Source organism: Bos taurus, chromosome 15, assembly GCF_002263795.3.
Source record: "Bos taurus isolate L1 Dominette 01449 registration number 42190680 breed Hereford chromosome 15, ARS-UCD2.0, whole genome shotgun sequence".
In the NCBI taxonomy this organism is placed as follows: domain Eukaryota; kingdom Metazoa; phylum Chordata; class Mammalia; order Artiodactyla; family Bovidae; genus Bos; species Bos taurus.
This window is the reverse complement of record NC_037342.1, coordinates 63866286-63893146: the sequence shown is the minus strand read 5'-3', so window position 1 is coordinate 63893146 and position 26861 is coordinate 63866286. Positions and strand designations below refer to the sequence as shown.

The 26861-nt window shown below is 41.1% G+C and overlaps 1 protein-coding gene across 4 annotated transcripts in view; it reads right to left on the bottom strand.

The window, feature by feature from the left end:
* HIPK3 (homeodomain interacting protein kinase 3) overlaps positions 1–11226 on the bottom strand; it is an 83924-nt gene extending 72698 nt beyond the window's left edge. Inside the window, exon 1 of one of the 4 annotated variants that reach the window (XM_059874905.1) lies at positions 11170–11226. In XM_059874905.1, the coding sequence (XP_059730888.1) occupies positions 11170–11191 (22 nt within the window). In that variant the 5' untranslated portion in view covers positions 11192–11226. The other 3 variants (XM_005216299.5, XM_005216300.5, XM_059874904.1) reach the window with 3 other exon arrangements.
* Between the last annotated feature and the right edge of the window lie 15635 nt (positions 11227–26861).

The window sequence follows — 26861 nt, the reverse complement described above, 5'->3', positions numbered from 1 at the left end:
ATTTTATTTATTTTTGGCTGTGCTAAAGCGAGGAGGGGCTACTCTCCCTTGCATTGGGCAGGCTTCTTATTTGCAGTGGCTTTAGTTGTGGAGTACAGGCTTGAGGAAAGCTGGCTTCCCTGGCTGCAGCACATGGGCTCAAAAGTCGCGTTTCCCAAGCTCTAGGGCACAAGCTCAACAGCTGTGGCCAGGGGCTGAGCTGCTCTGCTGCGTGTGGGATCTTCCTGGATCAGGGATCAAACTTGAGTCTCCTGTAAAGGTGCACGGATTCTTTACCACTGAACCACCAGGAAAGCCCCCTAATTTTTAAGTTCAAAATTAAGGCTAGCTACTGATTCCATGGCATAAAACAAAAACACACTAAATCATTTGAAAATGACCACAAAGTAGTTATAGCTTACTGATGAGAAATTTATCCTCCAGATAATAACTAAAAATTTCTTATTGGCCAAAACTGACCTCATGCCATTTTTCAGGTAATTGCGTAAGAGGCTAGATAGAATCTCAGATGTAAAACTAATGATTACATATTAACTATACATGATGAATATGCCAAAATGGTCATGTTACAACGTTACAACTTAAATGTTATTTATTCATAGAAGCCTTGCAAATTCAAAGAGTAGAAATTATCACTAAGCCTTATCGTTACTTGAAATCAGATGGCTAGAATGAGTGGACTAATCTGTGACATTTAACATTTTGCACAAAAACATTTCCTTCAGTCATTCTAATGTATGCTTTATTACATGCTTATAATCATAATACATGTATAACCTGATGTCAATTTGTTCTCTTACAGGATATCTTTACTCTTATTTTAAACAGCAGCATAATATTCTACCACATATGCATATCTAAGTTGCTAGACTGCTTTTTTCCCAGTTTTTTCACATTTATAAAGTTGTAAATATTTTCATATAGCTTTTATACATACTTTATTTTCTTAATATGAATTTCCAAAAAAGAGACTTGATAAAAACTGAAAGATTTTGTTTTGCAAAGCACAGTTTTGGCTGTGTGTCTTGTTTTTAGTAGTATTTTTTTTAATGCACTCATCAGAAAAAAAAATAGTTTAAGACTTAAAGTTTCAAACATTAAAACCACAATAGAAAATGAATATGAATACCAAAAAGGAAATGCAGAAAAAGGAACAAATTTGGAAATAAGATTATCAATTAAGTTTGAGCTACCTGTACAGGAAAAATAGGGAGTTCAGGAGACAATTCAGAAGATAAGCTACAAGAAGCTCAGAACTGAATAGTGACTGGATGCAATCATCTGGAGGGATACACAAACCATGAATAAGAGAAAACTACTGGAGAGCTTAGTGGGAGTAACTTCACTAGAGTGGCATGGACAGAGAGCTACAATGTCAAGTAGAGGCTAGAGTACATATTAAGAAATGCGGAAGAAATCAAGTAGGAAAGATAGGTCCACAGACCTGTGGAGGCACAATTAAAAGATGCCTGTTTAAGGCTGAAGAAAAGAGGTCAAGAAAAAGAGAGAGACTGAAGTTACTGGATAGGTTCAAGATGCTGAAAAACATTTTAGGATGAAATCCACAAAAGAGAATAGGGAGTAGTCTTGGAGGAAAAGAGGTATTTCTTTTCTTGAGAGAATAGTAGAAAAACAACATGGGTAATGGTGTAAGTTATACTCTGAAGTAAAGGGCTGGAAATCTGCAGAAAGTTGATATCTGTTTGACCTCTACCTAAGAAACAAACTCATTTGCTAGAATTAAGAAGGTGAGGGGAAAAGTAGTGTTTTGAGAAGTCAAATGGGTCTTTGATACATTCACAATTGCTTCGTCAGGTACCAGTCAAGCTACTCAATAAAGTATGCCAGTATTTGACTACTTTTATGGTTTATGACTACTTTTATTGGAGAAGGAAATGGCAACCCATTCCAGTAGTCTAGGCTGGAAAAATCCCATGGACGGAGGAGCCTGCTAGACTACGGTCCACGGGGTCACAAAAGTTGGAGATGACTGAGTGACTTCACTATCACACTATCAATGATAATTATATTTGACTCCCCAATGTCAAGCAGGCAGTTGAGGAGATATAAAAACCTTTGAGACATGGTCTCTGACCAAAGAACAGTTTAGATATGATTTTATATTTTTTTAATGTAACCTTTCCCCTACAATGGAATACATTGTTATTTTATAAAAATAGGTTATAAATTGAGGTATTTCATTTTCTTCCAATCAGATAATAGGAAACAATTTCAAGCTAGATATACCTTCAGATATGAGATATTTTTAAAGTGATTTTGCAAGTTTCAAAGCAGCCACTAGAAATACTTCCAGCACTGTCACACTAGGCTTAGGGCAACTGACAAGGCAAGCATCCCAACTATTTTCTACTCAAAAGCTATTAGGAAACCAATTATGCTATAGTCCCTAACACTCTGAGTAGGTTTCCATACAGAAAACAGTTTTAGAGAATTCCCTGGTGGTCCAGGGGTTAGGACTCACAACTTTCACCGCGGGGGCCTGGGTTCAATCCCTAGTCGGGGAACTAAGATCCTGCAAGATATACAGTGTGGCCAAAAAGAAAACGAATCCCATTTTAAATACACATGTATAAAATATCAAAATGTTACCAAATTGTCAAAGTTCATTAAGAATTTATCATACACAATGGTAATAGGAGAAACACAATACAACACTTGCCTTTTGCGTGACTAGTTTTAAGGACCTCAACATAAGACAGACTTGATTTACACAAATTAAGTACACAAATAATATCCCTTCTGAAGAGTGGTTTCAAAATGAGTTATAGCCAGAAATTTCAGTATTTTTAAAAGTACCTTAAAATGAAATTAAAAGATGCTTACTCCTTGGAAGGAAAGTTATGACCAACCTAGATAGCATATTCAAAAGCAGAGATATTACTTTGCCAACAAAGGTCCATCTAGTCAAGGCTATGGTTTTCCAGTGGTCATGTATGGATGTGAGAGTTAGACTGTGAAGAAAGTTGAGCGCCAAAGAATTGATGCTTTTGAACTGTGGTGTTGGAGAAGACTCTTGAGAGTCTCTTGGACTGCAAGAAGATCCAACCAGTCCATTCTAAAGGAAATCAGCCCTGGGTGTTCTTTGGAAGGAATGATGCTAAAGCTGAAACTCCAGTACTTTGGCCACCTCATGCGAAGAGTTGACTCATTGGTAAAGTCTCTGATGCTGGGAGGGATTGGGGGCAGGAGGAAAAGGGGACAACAGAGGATGAGATGGCTGGATGGCATCACCGACTCGATGGACGTGAGTTTGAGTGAACTCCAGGAGTTGGTGATGGACAGGGAGGCCTGGCATGCTGCAATTCATGGAGTCACAAAGAGTCGGACACGACTGAGCGACTGAACTGAACTGAACTGACTGAAAACGAAATTCTATCTGTACCCAGTTTTCACCTGTTTTCTTCCCACAGATGGCATAAGAATAAGATTTGGAGAGCCCTACTCCAAACTGAGAAAGTAATAATATAATTAGAAGAGGCAATCCTTTAATAACTTGCTCAGGCAATACAAGAATGGGGCAAGTCCAGAATGAAACACTAGAGAATAAGAGAATGAGATTAACCGTATTTGAGAAATGACCCTCTCCTTCATTTAAATTAACATACGCATGTCTCCATAAGGCAATGAAAGCAATTACACTACTCAACCGCTTCCCTGGTGGCTCAATGATAAACAACCCGCCTGCCAATGCAGGAAACGCAAGTTTAATACCTAGGCTGGGAAGATTCCCCGGATGAGGAAATGACAACCCACTCCTGTATTCTTGCCCGGAAAATCCCATGGACAGAGAAACCTGGTAGGCTACAGTTTACGGGTCACATAATAGTTGGACACGACTTAGTGACTAAATAACACAACACATCTCTGTTAGGCAATATAAGGCTATTACACTACTAAATTGGCTAGACTTGATGGAAAGATTATCACAAAAATAAAATTCATAGAATCTACTTCCTCAAAGCAGAGATTATCATATCTTACTCTTCATCCATAGACAGTAATTTGCAGTTAATGGGCACTCAAACATGTACTAATTTTCATATACTTATTTATCATTGTTTTACCTATCATAATAAAATTTCATTTATTTGTGGTCAGAGTCAATGATCCAGCTACAAAAAAAGATTTAAAGTATACTAACCCTATTAAAAACCTAATACTTTTGAACCCTATACTACTCTTATCTAACTTAAAATATAAAACTATAACTAATATACTATAGAGATACCTGTACTGTCTCCACTGAAACTGGCCCAAAACATGTTTTGAGAATGTAGTGAAAAACAGCATCATAGCTATAGGCTATCTAGCACATAACCTCTAATTTTCATTGTGGTTTTATGTCACTGTACCCTATTTAATCTCATTAAAAGTTACAATAAATTACAGATTTAAAGTCCTCAGAAGTATTATATTCTTTAAGAAAAAATGTCTCTAGAAAGTCGGGTTCAATTTTCAGTGTTATCAGTCCATCTAACTTATTAACTATGTAAGACCGAGCATTATTTATCTAAAGTAGCATAGTTTACCAGACCTACAAGACTCTTGATGTATTATTAAACAGATAACACACAGTCAATATATACGGTAATGAAGTTTTTACGCCTTTAAAATAATAGCTTTATAGGGGAGGAAACATTTTATTTATGAACAATATGCAACAAAGTAAGAAGAAATTAAAGAGTTTGAAGTTAATATAAATGCTTTTTTAGTAAATCAAATACTTTTTAAAATTTCTAAAATGGATTAACTGGCTAGTCAAATACTAGCCAATTAATAAGCCAAGCTTTTTATATTTTCTATCAAATCCTAAAGACAATTTCCTGGTAATCCATATGTAATCAAATATAATTTATAATAAATGATTACAAAATTTTAAAAGAGGGAGAGAATGATTCATAGTCTGCTGATTTGATTATTTCAATATCTATCAAACTTAAAACAATTTTTTTCCAATGAGAAAAGGTACTCCAGCATTAATAATTACATGAAAAAGAACTAAATCTGACCACCCTTGGCAATCTCTTATTTTGAATGTGACCAAAGAGTTATACTAAATAACCAGTTTTTCACAATTTAGATGCTCACTTCCCTAGTGGCTCAGACTGTAAAGAGACTGCCTGCATTGGGGGAGACCCAGGTTCGATTCCCTCTGGAGAAGGAAATGGCAACCCACTCCAATATTCTTGCCTGGAAAATCCAATGGATGGAGGAGACTGGCTGACTACAGTTCATGAGGTCGCAGAATCGGACACGACTGAGTAACTTCACTTCACTTAGATCAAGGAAAAGGTATAGTTTAGAGGAGCCAAGTACTATTTTTCCCTATTCCACAAACAAGGTGTAACCACCTTTTCATTTAAAAAAAACAAAACAAACAAAAAAGACAAAGCAAGAAAGAAAATGCAACACGAAAAAGTATCTGGAAGTCTAATCTTTAAAAGAGATGTTCCTCTTAGAATGTAAAAATGAAACATGTGACAAAGAAGCCTGTGTTTTGAAAAACCTAGATTTGCTTATTAAGTGCACTTCAGTTTTATTTTTAAGGATCTCCAAAAACTAAAAATATTCCCATAAATCAAACTCATCATAATGGCAATATGTTCTCTTCTCGTCACACCTCTAATTTCAAGATAGGCCTGTAACGTTCTTTGTTTTTAAATTGTATAAAAAGTTTATCTTCCCTAAATTATACTTTAAGGAAAATAAATTGGGGGCTGGGGAGGATTTAAAAACTGGTCAAGGATGATAAACATATTATTTCACAAGAATGATCATTCGGCAGGTGCCAATGCCATATTCATAATCTTTCCTCCAAGCTACCACAATATTTCATTGACTTTACAACTAAGAGAACTCTGGTTTCTAGCAACTTGAACATTTAAAACAGATTTCTTAAGTCTCCCAAATCCAATGAAACCCACGCCTCACCATCACCCCCACCACAGCCCAGCTTTCTCTGAAGTATCTCCCCTCTACCTTCCCTACCCCTCAGTCTCCCTTAGGAGTGAAAAATGCTCACTCAGAAAATTAGACAAATTGTTTGGATCAAAATAAAATGCACTTAAGGTAAAAAAATATTATCTTGGTTTGTTTCATTTCAAAGACTTTTACATTAGAAAAAGACAGCTTTCAAAGAAAAAAAAAGACAGCTTTCTTGCCATTAACTACTAAATATGAAAGACAAAAGTAAATCAGCTTAACTGTCCACAAACTATAAATGCCACCCTAAAAATATAGTATTTCCAATACTCATCCAGCTCTTTTAATTTCCACAGGAGTGGTGAGAACAGAAGCTCTAACACCCTAGCATTCAGTGGTATGCTTCAGAATCGAGACAACATGTTGCCTTTATGTAGTGACACATGGCCTAAGTAGCAACTGTGGAGAACAGCCTGATCCACTAAATTGGTCAAGGTCTAATTCAACAAATATTTGGGTAAAATGTGTAACATACATCCTCCAAATATCTGTTCTGTCCTGACAGTGATTAAGATTTTTAAAAAAAGGACAGCTGTGACAAAGCTACAGAAGCAGCGCACTAATATTAAACTGTTCTTCCCCAAATCATTCTTAATTATACCAACCAAACTAAAAGGAGTGGACTTTGGCTAATCCTAAAATCCTCCACTAATTTAAAACTTCTATTCCAAATCTATAGCCCTATATTCAACTTATAGTGTATGCTTTAACGTATTAGACAAATATATATATATATATATGCATGTGTGTGTGTATATATATAAATTTTTTAAGCAGCTGAATCCAGAATCAGAAAGGACATCTCAAAGAACTCATTTAGACTTACATTCGTATTACACAGAAAAGGTTATACCCACCACAAAGGTTTCTGCAAATCGGGGGGAGGGGGGGGAACGAGGGAGCCGGGAGGGGTTCTTTTAAAATAAAATACACTGATAGGTTCCTTGATTTTTACAAAGTTCTAGGGTTTGTCATCAAAAGTAACTTCCAAGTTAAACATACCACACTGGGAGTCTCAACTTCAGACATTAGGAAGCTAGGACAGCTGCGAACACAGAAAACTTCACATGAAGATCTCTTTCGGTACCAACAATATTATCATGCAGCAAAGCATCTCATATCCTTTAATAGTTAAGAAGCAAGAATAATTCTGGACAGATACTTTAAATGTGGAAAAATTCAAAGGTCCTTAAAACACCCTTAAATCTAAATAGTGCCATGATATTTTCATCTCCAAATTCAAACATAAAGTTACAATGGAAAACTATATATTTTTAAAGACTTTGAATTAACTAACCCCCAATAATGCAATTCTAATCTACCATATCATCATATTAAGAAAATTAACTTCGAAAGTTACCAGAATAAATTAACATTCAAATGGAAACACTCAAATAAGTATTCCATTCAATGGATGTGAAACAGGATTGGGAAACAGCATTTTAGCACTCTGAAATTTACATTTTCTTCATCTGCCCTTCCATAGAGATGCCCTCAATGTTGATATATCAAATATTTAAAACAAAGCTCAATGAAAAAGTTCATTTGACAGCTGCTGCTATTTTAAGTTGCAAGAAAAAAAAGGGGGGTGGGGCTTTCAATAATCTGCATTCAACAAATACTTACATGCCCTGCCTTACTAGCTACAGAAACCCACCTCTGTAATTTGCACCTTGTTTTATGATACCCATGACAGAACATCCAAAAAATTAAAATAGTATGATCTGAAGCTTCTTTTCAAGCATGTTTACAAGAAGAATTATTCCATAAAAATCATCCACTTTTATGTGACTCTAAAACTCCATGCCCAGAAGCCAATGACTGGTTTATAAGCAAGATAATGACAAGTTCAATGGAAAAGGTATTATGACAGTAAACTAAGACTGGCTCACCAGGTTATGATCTGCCTGCCTAATATGTATGTTTAGCTACTATAGTCAGCAGTGTCCAAATATAAATCTGAAACATTTAATGGCTGGCTCTGTTCAAGAGTTCAAGCTCATTTTATCTTTCTAAAACACAGTTTTAAGCTAACACTCTCCACAAAAAAATTTTTAAATATAGTCCCTAGAGTATAAAAAATTAAGGAGCAAATTAAATTATTCAATTTTTCCCATAAATACAAAAAAGAACCGCACACAATGAAATATCCAAAATACAAATGTATCAGCACATCTTTACCTTTACACAAATTAAAAACGTTTCAGAAATGTGAAAAAAAATAAACCTCAACCATTGTATTTCACAAATAAGTACCCTATACTTCACGAATACACCCATAAATATACCAAGAAACAGTTTGTTGATTAAAAAGCACGGAACTTTACCTGGTTGGTACATCTCAATTACTCTTAAGTGGCATGAAGGCATGAGGTAACCAACAAAACTATAAAAACTAATTTTTTTAAAGAAAACAAAAAGGGCCAGTCTTATTTTGTTTACTTAAATCCTCAGTTTAATCATGACCTATCAAAATCTTATCATGGCTCATTGTATAAAATTAGCACCGCACTTGCAAGCATAAGCAGAATTTAGACTTATCAAACATATGGTGAGGCTTGCCTAGCTTCTGAAAAATTGAGAATGCAGGATTAAAATGTTTTTAGTTGGGTAACAAAACTCACCGATCCTGCTTAAAAGTTCTCATCAAAAATTTGATTAAGAGAACCTCTTAAAATTTTATAGCGCCCAGTAATTAAAATTTAGAAATAAACAGAAACGGTTTAAATATAAATCCTTCATCTTCAGAAGTTACAGCTAACAAGCAAATACCTAAAATAGAAAATAATAATAATAATAATAATCACCAAACTACTAAACAGAGGCAAAGGCTGGTTTACCAGCTAACTTTTTTGGCCCTAGACCAGAGAGACATCAAAGTTGACAATGGAATCAACCATGAGCTTTGCCTGTAAACTGGACGATAATCTGAAAAACTTCTCTACTGCTAACAGAAGCTCCTTTTAATGAGAAGCAGAGACCGACAGGTGGAAAAATAAATTCTAACAGGGCAGCAAGAGGTTGTGAAAACACGGTTCAAGGACTGAACGTGTTGTGACTGCTCTGTAACAGGTCCAAGGTAATTTACGCACACACCCTTCAGCGCAATTCCTCAAGCAGAGATAAGACTGGGAAACAACAGGCTTCGCCGAGAGCTACATACCATGTTAAAACAGCCGTCTCCCTCCCGACAGGAAAACAGACATTCTCTCCTCCGAAGTCTTTCCGCGAGTTCTCCCAGCGCCGCGAAGGGAAGCGGGCGGCCGCCACCGTAACGAGAGACGCCGGCAACAGACCTGCCGCGCGGCCGCCACGCCTTCCTCCGGCCGCGGCGGGGGACGCGGAGCGGCGGATCACATTTCTCCTCCCCAACAATCACACGCACTCACGTCCCTCGAGTTGACACCCTCCGGACCCGCCGCCCGACGACGCTGGGGACTGGGCCACAAAGCCAGGGACGCAGCCATCGGCCGCGGAGCTCAAGTTGCGTGCGTGCGTGTGTTTGTGTTTGTTCCCCTTAATGAAAGACAAGAGGTCTCCGTAGTGACGGCCAGGGCTGCGGGGAGGGAAGAGCCCCCCCCACCGCCCCACCAGTGGGACTAAACAAAACTTCGGTTGCTGGGAAGAGCCGTTGCGCAACCCTGGCAAGGGGGCGGCGGGGGCCGCCCGGCCCAGCCCCAGCGCGGCTTCCCGGAGGCTGCGCCACCGCGCGCAGGAACCACGCGCGGCCCCCCGCGTCCGGCGGCCTCGGGCCTGGGGCGCCTCGGCCTCAAGGGAGACGCCTGGATCCGCCACCCCAAGGGAGCCAGGCGGAAACGCGGAGCACGAGCGCACAGGAGATGCGGATCCGGGTGCGGAACGCGCTACGGGTGCGGACCGCTTAGGGGGCGTCGGGCCCAGGGAGGGTCTGGAGGAGGGGCCCGCTGGCCCTCCGAACGCAGGCGCGGCTGGTGGAGCCGTTCCGCCCCCCCACCGCCAACCCCCGCCGCGGGGTGGGGGCGCCCCCTTACCCTAGTCCCTTACCTTCCTAGAGGCCTGCGCTCTCCCCTCTTCGGGCGGCCGCAGCCCTGAGCATGTCCGGGGTGGGTGCGGGGCCGTGCCGGGGACAGGGAGCCAGGCGCTTCAGCAGGCGGCACCACCCAGCCCGGGCTCAGCCCCTCTCCGCGGCCGCTGCCATCTTGTCCTGGCGGCTGAGAGGAAACGGCGAAACACCCTCCCCCGACCACTGCTGCTGCTGCTGCTGCTGCTCTGGCTGCTGAGCGCCGGGCCCTTTTCCCTCATCTTCCTTCCCGGGGATTTGGGGTGGGGACGGTTCGGCTGGGGTGAGGGGTGGTGAGAGGCCGGCCGGCCGACCTCCGATTGCTGGGGGGCCTACGGACGGCGCAGCGTGCGGGGCCCGCGGCGGTTGGGGCCCATTCCTGACGCCCCCGCCGAGACTGGAGGAGAAGGAAGACAGCCTGGAGCGGCGGCGACGGCGGGGCCCGGGGCTCGGTCTCCTCTGGTCGCCGCGCTGCCGGGAGTCGTCACCGAGGCGGCTGCCGCCGGCCGCCCCAGTCTCGGGCCCCTCCTCCGCGCCCGCCGGCCTCGGTCGCCGCCTCCGCAGCGCCACCGCCCGCCCGGCCGCTCTGCGCGCCGAGCCCCGGCCGCCCCGCTCGGCTCGGGCCGCGGCGCCTCCGCAAAGCCCCTCCCCGGGGCCCGCCCGCCCGCGGCCGCGCCCTTGTAGCTTCTAGCCCGCCAGGCGGCCGGCTAGAGTCCGATCCGGAGCTGCCCCACGCCAGCACCCCCTCTACTGTTCTGAACCTCATTCTTGGGCCCACTCCGCCAAAAATCTGTTTTTCAAAAAGGTCCTAATGCCAAAGAAAAGATGAAAATGCGGAAGCGCATTTTACAGGCCTTTCGAGATCCCGTAATCATAGTTTCCCCTGCCGTCCCTTTCGGATCTGTTTCTTGGCGGGTTTTTTTGTTTTTTTTTTAAGGTCTAATAATAAGGAAGGGGAAAATGCTTGAAGTGAACAATCCCAGTCTGAATAGGTTCTTCCTGCTCCGCCATCCTAAAGCGTCAAGAGAATTGTAAAATCAGGTTAAAGAACGAGGAAAAGGCCCTCGTGGAAATTCTCCAAAAGCATCGCTACGGTCCGAACCCCTGTAAATAAGAAGTTCACCCACCTTTGCATTGATAATTCTCCATCAAGGCAGTCAGTTCCTCTCCCAGAAACTAGTTATCTCTCTCTTGGAGACTAGGAAATCAACAGAATGGCCCTTCTAGGATGGTTCCATCCTAGAACCATAGAATTTTATAGATGAAAGAACCTTAAGAGATCCTTGGTCCAAACTCTCTTTAAGTAGAGCAGGGATTCAAAGAAGTTTAGGTGACCTACCCAAGATTATCCAGCCGAGTGCTGGTCTGTACTCCCTGGCTCCTCCTTTTCCTTATTGAACAACTTATAGGTATCATTCAGAGTTAATCTTTTTAAATGTTCATTTCCTCTGTTTATTTTTATCCTGAATTAGTGTTTGTGAGAACACCTTTCTCTGAAGCGTGGAAGGGCCCTATCTTTGTTCCCTTCATAATCTTCACTAGGAGGATTGACTCTACCACACAAGGGTTTATCCCCAGATGTATGCTCTTGCAGTAACTGAGGCAGGGCAAGGGGAGTGGCAACTTGCTGCCGGTCTTAACTCCACACCTTGACTCCCTGCTGCTTTTCCAACTGGGAGAAGAGTATTTTGAAGGATGCCTTTAAAAGAGAAAAGGATAGTATGCCCTGGGCGGTAGGAAATAACATTTTGGAAAGAGTTTTCAAGTTAGGGAGGATAACCAGTTAGTTGCAAAGGTTTCCAAAATAGAAAAACAAAACACTGACCGTCTCTCAGATAGCAGCATATTAGCCATTCCTTTTTACTTAGTATGTAGTTACTTTTGATTTTTTTTAAAAAGTAGTAGTCAAAAGAACCAAAAAAGGATAAAAGCATGACTCAAAGGAGAAAGTTACAATAATAGAAAAATCTATCAGTGAAACAAGAAAAATATTCCACTAGAACTTCAAACTTTCAGAATTCTTGCAAAACATTTCTCTGGGTCACTGCTAATGGAAGGCTTCTATTCTATTACAGCATTGCTACATCTATGAAGGAAGCTGAAAAGGGGAAGGATTTTTTTTTTTTTTTTTCCTTTCTAGCCCTGTCACTGATACTCAGTACACTGTAAGTTCAAGGAGCAGATCCTATCATTTAAAAAAGAAAAAATGATTGTTTTGTGAATGCCTATTACACTAGCTCATTTATAATAAGTCCTTAGTAAGTGTAGCTGAATAAGTAAATGAACACTTAGTTTGTATGTATTGTCTCTTAATCTCTTTACCTCCAGTCTCTCCCTCTCTTATCCATTCAGAACACCAAGAAAGAAAGTCAAGTCGCTCAGTCTGTCCATCTCTTTGCAACCCCATGGACTGTAGCCTATCAGGCTCCTCCATCCATGGGATTTTCCAGGCAAGAGTGCTGGAGTGGATTGCCATTTCCTTCTCCAGGAGATCTTCCTGACCCAGGAATCGAACCTGGGTCTCCCGCATTGCAGGCAGACGCTTTACCGTCTGAACCACCAGGGAAGCTCTCAGAACACCAACCTCCATATAATTCAAAGCCCCTGATTTAGCCAGTTCATGAAATTTGTTTTAGAAAATGGAAAATGTCTCATAGAATTAAGTTATTTTTAAAATGCAGACTACTAAATTGTACATGAAAAAAGTTTATGTGTAAAAAGCTTATAGCCAAAAAATAATCCTTTAGTTCAAAAATATTGCTAAAAATTTTAATTCAAAAACATCACTTGCTCCTTGGAAGATAAGCTGTGACAAACCTAGACAACGTATTAAAAAGCGGAGACATCACTTTGTCAACAAGGGTCCATGTAGTCAAAGCTATTCTTAAAGAGATGGAAATACCAGACTACCTTCCGTGCCTCCTGAGAAACCTGTATGCAGAACAAGAAACAACAGTAGAACTGGACATGGAACAACAGACTGGTTCAAAATTGGAAAAGGAGTTAAGGCCGTATGTTGCTTTAACTTCTATGCAGAGTACATCATGTGAAATGCTGGGCTGAATGAAGCACAAGTTGGAATCAAGATTGCAAGGAGAAATAACAACCTCAGATATGCAGATAATACCACCCTTAAGGCAGAAAGCAAAGAGGAACTGAAGAGCCTCTTGAAGAAGGTGAAAGTGAGTGAAAAAAGTGGCCTAAAACTCAACACTCAAAAAACGAAGATCATGGCATCAAGTCCCATTACTTTATGGCAAATAGATGGGGAAACAATGGAAATAGTGACTAGCATTATTTTCTTGAGCTCTAAAATCACTGTGGACTGTGACTGCAGCCATAGAATTAAAAGATGCTTGCTACTTGGAAGAAAGGCAATGACAAACCTAGACAGTGTATTTAATAGCAGAGACGTTACTTTGCCTTCAAAGGTCCGTATGCTGCTGCTGCTGCTTCAGTCGTGTCTGACTCTGTGGGACCCCACAGACAGCAACCCACCAGGCTCCCCCGTCCCTGGGATTCTCCAGGCAAGAACACCGGAGTGGGTTGCCATTTCCCTCTCCAATATATGAAAGTGAAAAGTGAAAGTGAAGTCACTCAGTCGTGTCTGACTCTTAGCGACCCCATGGACTGCAGCCTACCAGGCTCCTCCATCCATGGGATTTTCCAGGCAAGAGTACTGGAGTGGGGTGCCATCGCCTTTCCAAGGTCCGTATAGTCAAGTGATAGTTGCTCAGTCATATAGTCAAACCTGTGGTTTTTCTGGTCGTCATGTACAGATGTGAAAGCTAGACAATAAAAAAGGCTGAGCACCAAAGAATCAATACTTTTGAACTGTGGTGTTGGAGAAGACTCTTGAGAGTCCCTTGTATAGGAAGGAGATTAAATCAGTCCATCCTAAAGGAAATCAGTCCTGAATATTCATTGGAAGGACTGACGCTGAAGCTGAAGCTCCAATACTTTGGCCACCTGACACGAAGAGCCAACTCCTTGGAAAAGACCCTGATACTGGGAAGGATTGAGGGCATGAGGAGAAAGGGCACAACAGAGAATGAGATGGTTTGATGGCATCATTGACTCAATGGGCATGAATTTGAGCAAACTCTGGGATATAGTGAAGGACAGAGAAGCCTGGCGTGCTGCAGTCCATGAGGTCACAGTCAGACACAACTGAGTGACTGAACTGTGCTGAGAATACAGTGAGAATACACTGTATCTGAGAATACAGTGTGAAAAATGAGACACCGTGTGAGCTTACATTCTCCCTAAAAGTTGGCCATCATACTAATAATTAGTAATAATAGCAGTCAAAAAGAAAAGTACAGGACACAAAGAGGGGCCAGAACAGGAACCTAATCAAATGTAGGGAAAGGGGCAAGCCATGGGAAGTCTGGTTCATTTCTTATCCTCCAGGACTTGGTTAGTGGTACTATTGCTAAAGAATCTGCCTGCCCATGCAAGAGACCCAAGAGATGCGAGTTCAGTCCCTGGGTAGGGGAGATCTCCTGGAGTAGGAAATGGCAACCTGCCCCAGTATTCTTGCCTGGAAGATTCCATGGACAGAGGAGCCTGGCTGGCAGGCTACAGTCCATGAGGCTACAAAGAGTCAGACGCAGCTGAGTTATTGAACACACAGGACTCGGCTAAATAGAATACTTACTTCCTTGGGGAATCTCCAGGCTTCTCTGACTAACCCAAATTTCCATATATCTTCCTCTGTAGCTTTTTTCTCAATTGCAATTTTATGTTTATTTTCTGATTGTTTGATTAATGTCTACCTCTTCCACCAGTATGAAAGCTCTGCAAAAGTAGGGAGGACATCTTTTTCTGGTACTCCTTTGTATGTTCAGCACCAAGGCAGTGGTGCATAGTAGAGGATCAACAGGACTAGGCATGTACGTATGGATACAGGGCCCAGTGCAAAGTGAAAAGGCGGGACCCCTTGTTCAAAATTATTAAGCATTTCAGGTTGGTGACAAAAGAGCATTAAACGAATCGTTGTTGTTCAGTCTCTCAGTTGTGTCCTACTCTTTGTGACCTCATGGACTGCAGCACACCGGTCTTCCCAGTCCTTCACTGTCTCTCGGAGTTAACTTTCTAAGCACAGGACTTTGTGCCAGTACACAGGCTGAGTTAAAGTTAAGATCTAAAGGATATAGGAATTAGCCCTAACAAAGAGAGAACACTTGAGAGCAGAAGATAAGATTCATGCAAAAGTCATAGAAAAAAAATGTGGTAGAGAGGAGAAATTTGAGAAACTGATTGTTTTTAGTCAGAGTGAGGATAAATCAGAAGCAGATAAGAGTAGAGGGAGAAGCAAGATCCAGATTAGCATCTAGGACTTCATTCTGCTGGCAAAAGAAACTGTTGAAGGATTTAACAGAGACACAGGCCTTCCCTGATAACTCAGTTGGTAAAGAATCCACCTGCAATGCAGGAAATCCCAGTTTGATTCCTGGGTCGGGAAGATCGGCTGGAGAAGGGATAGGCTACCCAATCCAGTGTTCTTGGGCTCCCATTGTGCCTCAGCTGGTAAAGAATCTGCCTGCAATGCGGGAGACCTGGGTTCCATCCCTGGGTTGGGAAGATCCCCTGGAGAAGGGAAAGGCTACCCACTCCAGTGCTCTGGCCTGGAGAATTCCATGGACTGTATAGTTCGTGGGGTCACAAAGAGTCAGACACGACTGAGTGACTTTCAGCATGATCAAAGAAGCCATTGGCTTTCCATGTCAAATCCATGTTTCAATCACTTCTTTGCTTTTTTCTGTGTTTTTCAAATTTTCCTTCCAGTCTCATTCAGATTAAAAGCTAAAAAACCTTGCAGTGGACCTAAAATGGTGTATAAAGCGCACAAGGAACTCGCCTCCCACTTTGTCTCACTCCAGCCCCAGTTTCACAGACTCCAGTCACTGTCCCTCGTCAGCTATCTGGATCACACTCTGTCCACACCTCCTTTTCAGATCGTTAGTCAAATTTACATTGTCTGTGAAGCCTCCCTCAACAATAACACCTATCTATACACATAACCCCCCCCCCACCATTTTTACCCTTATTTTTATCCTTAGGTCTCAGCATCATCTAAGATACTATTTTGTCGGCTTTTCTGCCTCTCCCCACCCCCCACGCCCTGAACCCCAACCCAGACAGGAAGCTTCGTGAGGGCAAGAATTTTTGTTTGTTTTGTTGGCTGCATTACTCCCAGAGCCTAGATCATTGTCTGGCATACAAAAGTAATGTAATCGATACCTGTAAAATGAACAAATGAGTTTTCTGTATAAGCAGTATGAAACACTCCATAAACTCAGACTGCCACTGTCACAGTTGTTCAAAACACCCAAATGTGAAATCCAGGACCTCTTTCTTTATCTTAGGTCTTTACCCAACACCCAGATCCCAAAATTACTCATCAAAAGGGGAACAACCTTCCCAGATGGCGCAGCAGTGGGTAAAGAATCTGCCTGCAATGCAGGAGACGCAGGAGACATGGCTTCCATCCCTGGGTGGGGAAGAGCCTCGGAAAGAGGAAATGGCAACCCACTCCCGTATTCTTGCATGGAAAATTTTATGGACAGAAGAGCTTGGTGGGCTACAGTCCAAGGGGTCACAAAGAGTCAGACACATACACAAAGGAGAACAGTCCTCCTCCCACTTACCTTGTGTTCATCACTGCCCTTTTTCCTCACTTACCTCCTATAGGTTCCAAAATGGAGAAATCCAACAGGCCTAGGGAATGAGGCTGACACTTCTCCAAAAGAAAAATCTTGGGATTTTGTCAGAGCCCGAGTCAGCAACCCACATTCCCTTCCTCAAAGAAATTGGAGATTTGTTGCTGTTATTGTTGACTTCCTCCAGACCCTAGGTTTCCAGTCCTGCCTTGGTGGGATGTGGGGGGAGGAGCACTTAGTCCACCAGAAAGTGGACTCTAAGCAGAGAGGTTCAGCAGCAGGGAGCCTCTGTCTCCTCCCTCCTGGGAGCTCCCAGCCACTTTATGCAAATAATCTACTTTCCCTCTAGATATCAGCTTTGTGCACCTGGGCCTCAGGGAGGGGTGGGTAGGATGAAAAAAATGTTCAGGAGTGTCTCAAGACTACCTACATTTGCATGACTGAAGGGCCCACTCCAGTAACTCTTTGTAGCCTAGAGATCTGTTTCCTTTCTTTAAAAAAAAAAAAAAATGGTTCTAACTATAGATTAAAATAACCTCATCTTAATCTGGAACTTCACAAATCTCATCTTAATTCAGGATCTTGGTACTACAGTCAGCGCAAAAATCTCATAAAATTCATCCTTGAAAAATACAAAAATTGCCCCTAATGTATAATGGCAAAAACTGAAAATAACGTGCCATGGATTTTAAGGATTCTTCACTCACGTAGATGCCATTTGGGTGTCAGGTGAATGGGTGTGTCCATCATCCTGGAGGAAGAAATTCAAGATTTAACAGAAGAACTGTAACAAACAAAGTGATTGCTGGACTCCATCTTAAGATGATGAAACTGGAAAAGCCTACAGTTTATAATCGTCATTAATATTCTTAAGTGCTCTAAGAGGTGAACCACATGAAACATTTACTTTATGACTACTTACAAGTAGCACATCATTAATATGTACTTATTATTGTACAGGATTATATACACAGAGAAATGTGTATTATACCTTGCAAGCATGCCTGTTCAGTTGCTCAGTTGTGTCCAACTCTTTGTTACCCCATGAACCATAACCTGCCAGGCTCCTCCGTCCATGGGATTTCCCTGGGCAAGAATACTGGAGTGGGTTGCCATTCCCTTCTCCTGGGGATCTTCCTGACCCAGGTATCAAACCCAGGTCTCCTGCATTGCAGGTGGATTCTTTACCATCTGAGCCTCCAGGGAAAGACCCTGTTTCTGTTTTCATAGACAGGGTCATTTGTGTCATATTTTAGATTCCACATGTAAGTGATATCGTATGGAGTTTGTCTTTCTCTTTCTGGCTTCACTTAGTGTGACAATCTCTAGTTGCATTCTATTTCAGGTTTGATTGAATCCATTGCATCAGCTCCTAGAGAGAAAAGGGCTGCCAGCACCCACACTGTTTACGTTTTCCATTCTCTCCAGAGCTTCTGGAGTTTAATTCTTGGAAGTTAAATATACTGATGATGCAATTTAACAGAGTAGCATAGCTTTTATATTAGAAAAGAGATGTTTAAACTGAGGAAATGCAAAGAAGGCAAATAAACCATTGATCTTGTTTTGATTTTGACATTTCCCTACTCAACAAGCATTTTGACCGTGTCACCCACTAAAACTGCCCATATTTCTTAATTTGGCTGTTGAAGGACATTGCATCTGGATTCCATAAAACCTTTCTGTCCATTTTTCCTATATGCCCTGTGATCCCACCAAAGTGTGCTTTTCTCTTTCCCCAGTGATAACCTTTTATTTCTCCATGCTTATCAGGCTTGCCCTCTCATCATTAAAATCCCATCCTTCCTTCAAAGTTAAATGTTCATGCCTCCAAAAAGCTTTGATTGAACATACCATTCTTAAGTGACATATATGCTCCCCACAAATATTTTTCAAATCCTACCACTTGCCAGACACTGTTCTGAATGCTTTTATTTAATTACTCAAGGATAACTGTTACTGTCTTCATTTTATAGATGAGGAAATGGAATCACAGAGAGATGAAAAAGCTTGTCCAAAGTTAACACAGTAAATAATGGGAGCTGGATTTGTAATTAAGCTGTCTGTCCTTAAACATCTACCCCAATCACAGATTTTTCACTAAATGCATTCTTGAAAATGTTTTTATAAAGCATGTAGGAATAAAGGAAATTGTAATTTACTTTGGGAAAAGTTCACATTGAGAACTGTGTTCCTGACAAGTCTCAGCATCAAACCATGGCTATGACAAACATTAAACTCTTAAAAAAAGTAGAGTTTTATAATTCTCTAAAATGATACATAGAGAAGAGTCACCCAAGCTCATCATGGCCCACATTCTCCTTTCCCAGATGAGAGAACAGAGATGAGATTCAGATAGGGGAGAAGAGAGGCTCAGGTAGGTTTCATTCCTTACCCAAGACCATCCACATCCAGTCCTCTTGCCTCAGTCATCCCAACTGATTCATTAGAATGATTTTATTCCCAGAACAGGAACCCCTTGATTTATCCTTAAATTCCTTCTTTCCTCTTTTAATACCTGAACTAGTGAAACAGCTCAGTTCCTCCACACTCAGTATTGACTACCTGACTCCAAAATAGAAATTACCCACCCTTCCTTTTTGAGCTCACCGTTGCCTTAGTGGAATGTGTGAGGAAGTATGCCACAAACATCCAGGAGAATCTGTGGGAATGCCGATCGTGCATAGCCAGGTAACAATTGCAATAAAAACTCTGCGTGCTAATCCATATTCCTCTGAGTTAGGAGATTTCAGGCATTTAAGGAGACAGTCTCTTGGTCAGGGTCTGTCCTCAAACCACATCACAGCCTACTCCACGTATGTGTCAGTCTGGCTCTTCTAGGGGACAAGAAATAGGGAACTGCTCTCCCAGGGCACTGGCATGGAAAATGAAGGGGGACAACTCAAGGACAGCTGTGCCTTTAACACTTTTCAGCAGTGATTCTAGGTAAGGTTGTGTATGAATTGGTACTCTCCTTTTTCCCTTGGTGCTTTTCTCCTACTTATTTGTGATGCTCCTTCTATTACATTCGCCTACACACCTGGACTTCCCATTCCTCTCTTCAAAGATAGTCCCTACAAACTGCAGATTATGCTCTGGCTGCCAAGCAGCCCGAGAGCTCTACCATCAAAATTACTTCTTCTTTCTTTCTTTTTCTTTGTTAATTTTTAAAAATTTTATACGAGTGTAGTTGATTTACAATGTTGCATTAGTTTCCGGTGTACAGCAAAGTGAATCAGTTATATACATATATCCACTCTTAGATTCTTTTCCCATTTGTGTCATTGCAGAGTATTGAGTAGGGTTCCTTATGCTATACAACAGGTTCTTGTTAATTATCTGTGTTATATATAGTAATGTGTATATGTTCTTGCCTGGAGAATCCCAGGGACGGGAGAGCCTGGTGGGCTGCCGTCTATGGGGTCGCACAGAGTCGGACACGACTGAAGTGACTTAGCAGCAGCTGTTTTTCTGGAGAAGGTGATGGCACCCCACTCCAGTACTCTTGCCTGGAAAATCCATGGATGGAGGAGCCTGGTAGGCTGCAGTCTATGGGGTCGCTAAGAGTCGGACACGACTGAGCGACTTCACTTTCACTTTTCACCTTCATGCATTGAAGAAGGAAATGGCAACCCACTCCAGTGTTCTTGCCTGGAGAATCCCAGGGATGGAGGAACCTGGTAGGCTGCCATCTATGGGGTCGCACAGAGTCAGACACGACTGACTCAACTTAGCAGCAGCAGCAGCAGTGTGTACATATCACTCCCAATCTCCCAATTTATCCATACCCTTCCTTATCCCCTGGTAACCATAAATTTGTTTTCTACATCCATGACTCTATTTCTGTTTTGTAAATAAGTTCGTTTGTACTCCCTTTTAAAAAAATTTTGAATATAAGCGACACCATAGATATTTGTCTTTGTCTGACTTACTTTCGCTCAGCATGATAACGTGTTGGTCCCTCCATATTGCTGCAAATGGCATTTTTCATTCTTTTTAATAGCTGAGTGATATTCCATTGCATATATGTGCCACATCATTATCCATTCCCCTGTTGATGGACATTTAGGTTGCTTCCATGTCCTGCATATTGTAAACAGTGCAGCAATGAACATTGGAGTGCATGTATCTTTTTGAATTATGGTTTTCTCTGGTTATTTGCCCAGGGGTTTCAGGGTCACTCCTTGCTTTGATGAAAATATCCATTCCCCCAAGTAAATTCAAGTTTAATCTTAAGGAAAGGAAAGCATTCTATTTAAAGCATCCTTTAAAATGTTATGTTTCAAAGTAGTTAAAGCAGCCAATAGCCTAAACAAAGCCTTTTGCTGGAATTAAAAAAGGCACTTCTCATGATGTTTTGCTTCCGTCTGTCAGAAAATTGTCCTATCATAAGGATTTTGTTAAGGCAGCACACTTTTCTGCCATATGTCTGAAAGACTTCTTAATAAACATACAAACCTGAGATGTTTGCAGTATGTCTCATGCCCTCCACCCTTCCCACCCCAGCAGCCCTGCTGATACAGCCTCCCTTTCTTGTCCTCTGTCCCTCATAGGAAGCGGTAAAAGGAGACTAGACAAGAAGTAATCAGGAGACTAAGTTGCCTGTGTGACTCTGGGGGCGTTTCATACCTTTCCAGGCCTTTATCGTCATCTTTAAATTTGATATAATATTCATCTTGCAAGCAAGTTTAGGATTAAATGAGATAGATTGTGCAAACTCAATATATGGTGGGCTCAATGTGAAGATTAGGTGACCACCTTAGATGAAGGTAATCAAAATGTGCAAACTTCCATTTATAAGATAAATACATACTAGGGAAGTGATGTACAACATGATAAATATAATAACACTGCTCTATATTATATATGAAAGCTGTTGAGAGTAAATCCTAAGTTCTCATCACAAGGAAAAAGTTTTTTTCTTTTTATTTTGTATCTATATGAGATGGTAGATATTCACCAGATTTTCTGTGATAACCACTTTATGATGTATGTAAGTCAAATCATTATGGTCCACACCATAAACATACATAGTGCTGTTAAATATACACAGTGCTGTTAAATGTACACACTGCTATGTGTCAATTATATAGCAATAAAGCTAGGAGAAAAAATTTTGAAAAGGTGAATCTAAATGTTTAAGAATGTCTAATTAGTAAAATTTCAGGCTACTTGGAGAAGATATTCAGGGTTACATTTCTGGGTCTATTTGCGTTTTGAGATCAGCCACAGAAGTCAGGGAGAAATGGGGAAGGATTTAGCTACAAAAGGCAATGTTTACCTTTCTCCAGATCCCCTTTCTCTGCCTCCCTCCCCTTCTTTGCTACTTCAAGGACCAACCAGTTTTCTCAAGCTTAAACCTCTCTTCCTCCTTTTATTATCCGGTGTTATGTCTGAACCATCCTTTTTAAGTTTTGTTCCACTTTGAAAAGGGCAGTTTTCCCTGAGAGAGGAGAACTGCCTTGCCCTAAATGCAAAATTCTGAAGTCTATCCTAGGGATAAGCCCCAAGCATAAAGTTTAGAATCCTATATGGATTCCTGTCAGTTAATAATCAAATATCAACTGAAATTTCTGTTCAAATTAAGTTCACACTTCCCTTATTCCCAAATGATCCCCAAAATGTCTGCTTTGCCTTCAGTAATTATATAGTTATTTATGCCTCTTGCTCATTACCCAAATGTCTAAATCACTATGTAGCATGATGATAGTGTATGCTATTAAATATGTGTGAGATTAATGCTGTGGTGCAGCTTGCTTTTTTCTCTAAACAGGAAACTCTGTTCAAGTATTTTCAGGCTTTATAGGTTTTTTATGTGGCCTAGGCCCACATCCTTGAAATAACGAAGGAAACATTAGTCATAAAATTGCTGATGGGATTAATGCAGTAACATTTTTTTTCTTTTTTATGAGAGAAAAAAACATTTGCAGAAAGAAAAAAATGAAAAAATAGAGGGAAAATTATTAAAAGGCTTATGAGATTTTGAAAGAAGCAATCAAATGTGAAGCAAAAAATTAAAATGATATATTTTCTCATGTAGAGTTCAATCAGTTCATGTTGCAGTAAAATGAAATGTGCAACAAAATCTAAACAAATGTTCATTTTTAATCAGTATACTGAGAATTACTATGTAATGTTCATACCTGATCTACAGACTATAGAACTTCATTTATTCTTGGCATGATAAGGAATGAGTGAAAGTCACTCAGTCGTGTCCAACTCTTTGCAACACCATGGACTATACACTCCATGGAATTCTCCAGGCCAAAATACTGGAGTGGGTAGCCTTTCCCCTTCTCCAGGGGATCTTCCCAACTCGGGGATCAAACTCAGGTCTCCTGCATTGCAGGAGGGTTCTTTACCAGCTAAGCCACCAGGGAAGCTCAAGAACACTGGAGTGGGTAGCCGATCCCTTCTCCAGCTGATCTTCCCAACCAAGGAATAGAACCGAGGTCTCCTGCATTGCAGGCAGATTCTATACCAGCTGAGCTAGCAGGGAAGCAGAATATTTCAAAACCATGTAAAGGAAAATCTACTTTGTTTATATATAGTTTATTTTATTTAAAATATAAATGAACTAAAATAATGCTATATTAATATAGTTCTTATATAATTGATATGTTAAGAAATCATGTATCACACACAAATCTAGATTCAGTAAAAAAAAATCAGTTGCTTGATAATTATATACTAAGCTCTGAGTCTTAAGATATACTTATTTAAATATCTGAAAAACTAAAAAAAAAAACTTTTATACAAACTGCAAAAGGATAAATACACTCATGACTCCCCTGTATTTATAAATTTATTATTTCTTGCCCTAAAAATATATGAAAGAAAAATTTTAAATAAATTCCACAGTAATTAAATAAATTCCACATCATAACAATATACTTCTGTTATTGAAAAGATGGACTACTCTAATATCATTGGAAGAAACTTAGAATCTATGGTACATATTTTTGAGTGTATTATTTTGTATGTCTGTGGTATTATCTTCAAGCAATTTATGATTATGATTCCTATGATACATTGAGCTCAGAGTTTTTAAGAGTTGAAATCACAAATTAGAGAACATAGAGGCATTTAAAGTCTTCACAGTCAGAGCTGGTATAACTATAGCACAAGCTTTGCTATATAGAAAGCAAAGAAGAACTAAAGAGCCTCTTGATGAAAGTGAAAGAGGAGAGTGGAAAAGTTGGCTTAAAACTCAACATTCAGAAAACTAAGATCATGGCCTCTGGTCCCATCACTTCATGGCAAATAGATGGGGAAACAGTGGAAACAGTGACAGACTTTATTTTTTTGGGCTCCAAAATGACTGCAGATGGTGACTGCAGCCATGAAATTAAAAGACACTTGCTCCTTGGAAGAAAAGTTATGACCAACCTAGACAGCATATGAAAAAGCAGAGACATTACTTTGCCAACAAAGGTCTGTCTAGTCAAAGCTATGGTTTTTCCAGTAGTCGCGTGTGGGTGTGAGAATTGAACTATAAAGAAAGCTGAGTGCTGAAGAATTGATACTTTTGAACTGTGTTGTTGGAGATGACTCTTGAGAGTTGCTTGGACAGCAAGGAGATCCAACCAGCCCATCTTAAAGGAAATCAGTCCTGAATATTCATTGGAAGGACTGATGCTGAAGCTGAAACTCCAATACTTTAGCCACCTGATGCGAAGACCTGACTCATTTGAAAAGACCCTAACGCTGAGAAAGATTGAAGGCGGGAGGAGAAGGGGACAACAGAGGATGAGATGGTTGGATGGCATCACCGACTCGATGGACATGAGTTTGAGCAAGTTCTGGGAGTTGGTGATGGACAGGGAGGCCTGGCGTGCTGCAGTCTATGGGGTCACAAAGAGTCAGACACAACTGAGCGACTGAACTGAACTGAACTGAACGCATCAGATCATCTTTCACGTATATTACGTTCCTTATATCTGTGTGCCTCAGTTTCCTCATCTATAAAATGGAGACAACAGAATGATACACAGCTCCTAAGAGTGTTCTGAGGAGTAAATGCATTAATAGCTGTAAAGTACTTAGAAAAGTTCCTGGCACATAAAAAGAATTCATAAATGTTAGCTGCCATCATTGTTACAGTCTCAATGCTTCTTCTGAGCTCGCCCCCTTAATGTCCATTCTCCACACAGCAGCCAGCATGATTGTTTAAAAATATAATCCCTGTGGCTTAAAACACCAGGGCTTCCCTGGTGGCTCAGTGGTAAAGAATGCCTGCCGGTGAAGGAGACACAAGAGACGTGGTTTCAATCCCTGGTCCGGGAAGATCCCACATACCATGGAACACCAAGCCCCTGTGCCACAGCTGTTGAGCCTGTGCTCTAGAGCCTGGCTTCCCTGTGGCTCAGACTGTAAAGAATCTGCTTGCAATGTGGCAGACCCAGGTTCGATCCCTGGGTCAGGAAGATCCCCTGTACGAGGAAATGGCAACCCACTCCAGTATTCTTGCCTGGAGAATCCCATGGACAGAGAAGCCTGGGGGGCTACAGTCCATGGGGTCCCAAAGAGTTGGACATGACTGACACTTTCACTTTCACTTTCCTAGAGCCTGGGAGCCACAACTCCTAAGCCCCTGTGCCACAACTACTGAAGCCTATGAGCCCTAGAGCCTGTACTCTGCAGCAAGAGAAGCCACTGCAATGAGAAGCCTACACACCACAACCAGAGTACAGCCCCAGTTAGCCACAACTAAAGAAAAGCCCACACAGCAATGAAGACCCAGCACAGCCAAAAATAAATAAAAAAAATAAAAATTTGTAAAAGAAACGGAATAAAAACATAACCCAAATTATATATCCTTACATTCAATGAATATTAATTGATCCATGCATTACTTTTAAAAATATGTCCATAAGTTATTTGATACTCCTCTCTTTTATAAGTGAATTCTGGTTCCCCTCCTTTTCAATGTAGGTTGGACCTGGTGACTTGTTTTTTTAAACAAGTCCATAAAGAAAGCTGAGCACCAAAGAACTGATGCTTCTGAACTGTGGTTTTGGAGAAGACACTTGAGAGTCCCTTGGACTGCAAGATCTAACCAGCCAATCCTAAAGGAAATCAGTCCTGAATATTCATTGGAAGGACTGATGCTAAAGCTGAAACTCTAATACTTTGGCCACTTGATGCAAAGAAATGACTCATTTGAAAAGACCCTGATGCTAGGAAAGATTGAAGGCAGGAGGAGAAGGGGATGACAGAGGATGAGATGGTTGGACGGCATCACCGATTCAATGGACATGAGTTTGAGCAAGCTCTGGGAGTTGGTGATGGACAGGGAAGCCTGGCGTGCTGCAGTCCATGGGGTCGCAAAGAATCGGATGCGACTGAGTGACTGAACTGAGCTGAACTTTTTTGAAAAATAGAATTAAGCAGAAATAATGGTGTGCAACTTCAGACACTAGGTCACAAAAGGATATAGGGGCTTTCCCTGCTATCTTGAGAGCAATTTTAGAGGAACCAAGGAACTAAAGCCTATGGTCAAAAACCACGTGAAAGACTTTGGAAGCCAGTCTTTCCAGCCTCAGTCCAACCTTCAGATAACTTTAGCGCCTACAAGACCCTGAGCACAACCACCCTTCAGGAAGTTTAGCCCTTCCTGAATTCCTGATCCACAGAAACTGTGAGATAATAAATGCTTGCTCTTTTAAGCCACTGAAATTTAGGGTCATATGTTCCCCAGCAATAGATAACTAAATAGTAAAATTACCTATTATGTTCTAGACAATTTTCTAGGCACTGGGTATGAAGTAATAATGTACAGAACAAACTCCGTGTCCTCATGTGGTACTTACTTTCTAGTGAGGCTGACAGAATGTGAGCAAGAAATAAATAAAGTCAGGTAGCAATAAATGCTCTGAAGAAAAATAAGAAGAAAGATGTAAGCAGCCTGAGGATTGGAGAGGAGACACGTTGATAGGGTTGGGAATGAAGCTCTCTTAGATAGAATATCCAAAGAGATGGCTTTAAACAGAAACCTAAATAATGTGAAGGAGGGAGTCACATCATAATGTAGAGGAATAGTAGCTTTTGTTTCTTTCTTCTAAAGACCCAAAGGCAGGAAAGAGTTGGCATATTTCAGGAAGAGCCAGGCCAATGTGACCAGAGAGAAGGGACCAGGGACAGAGTGGCATGAGGAA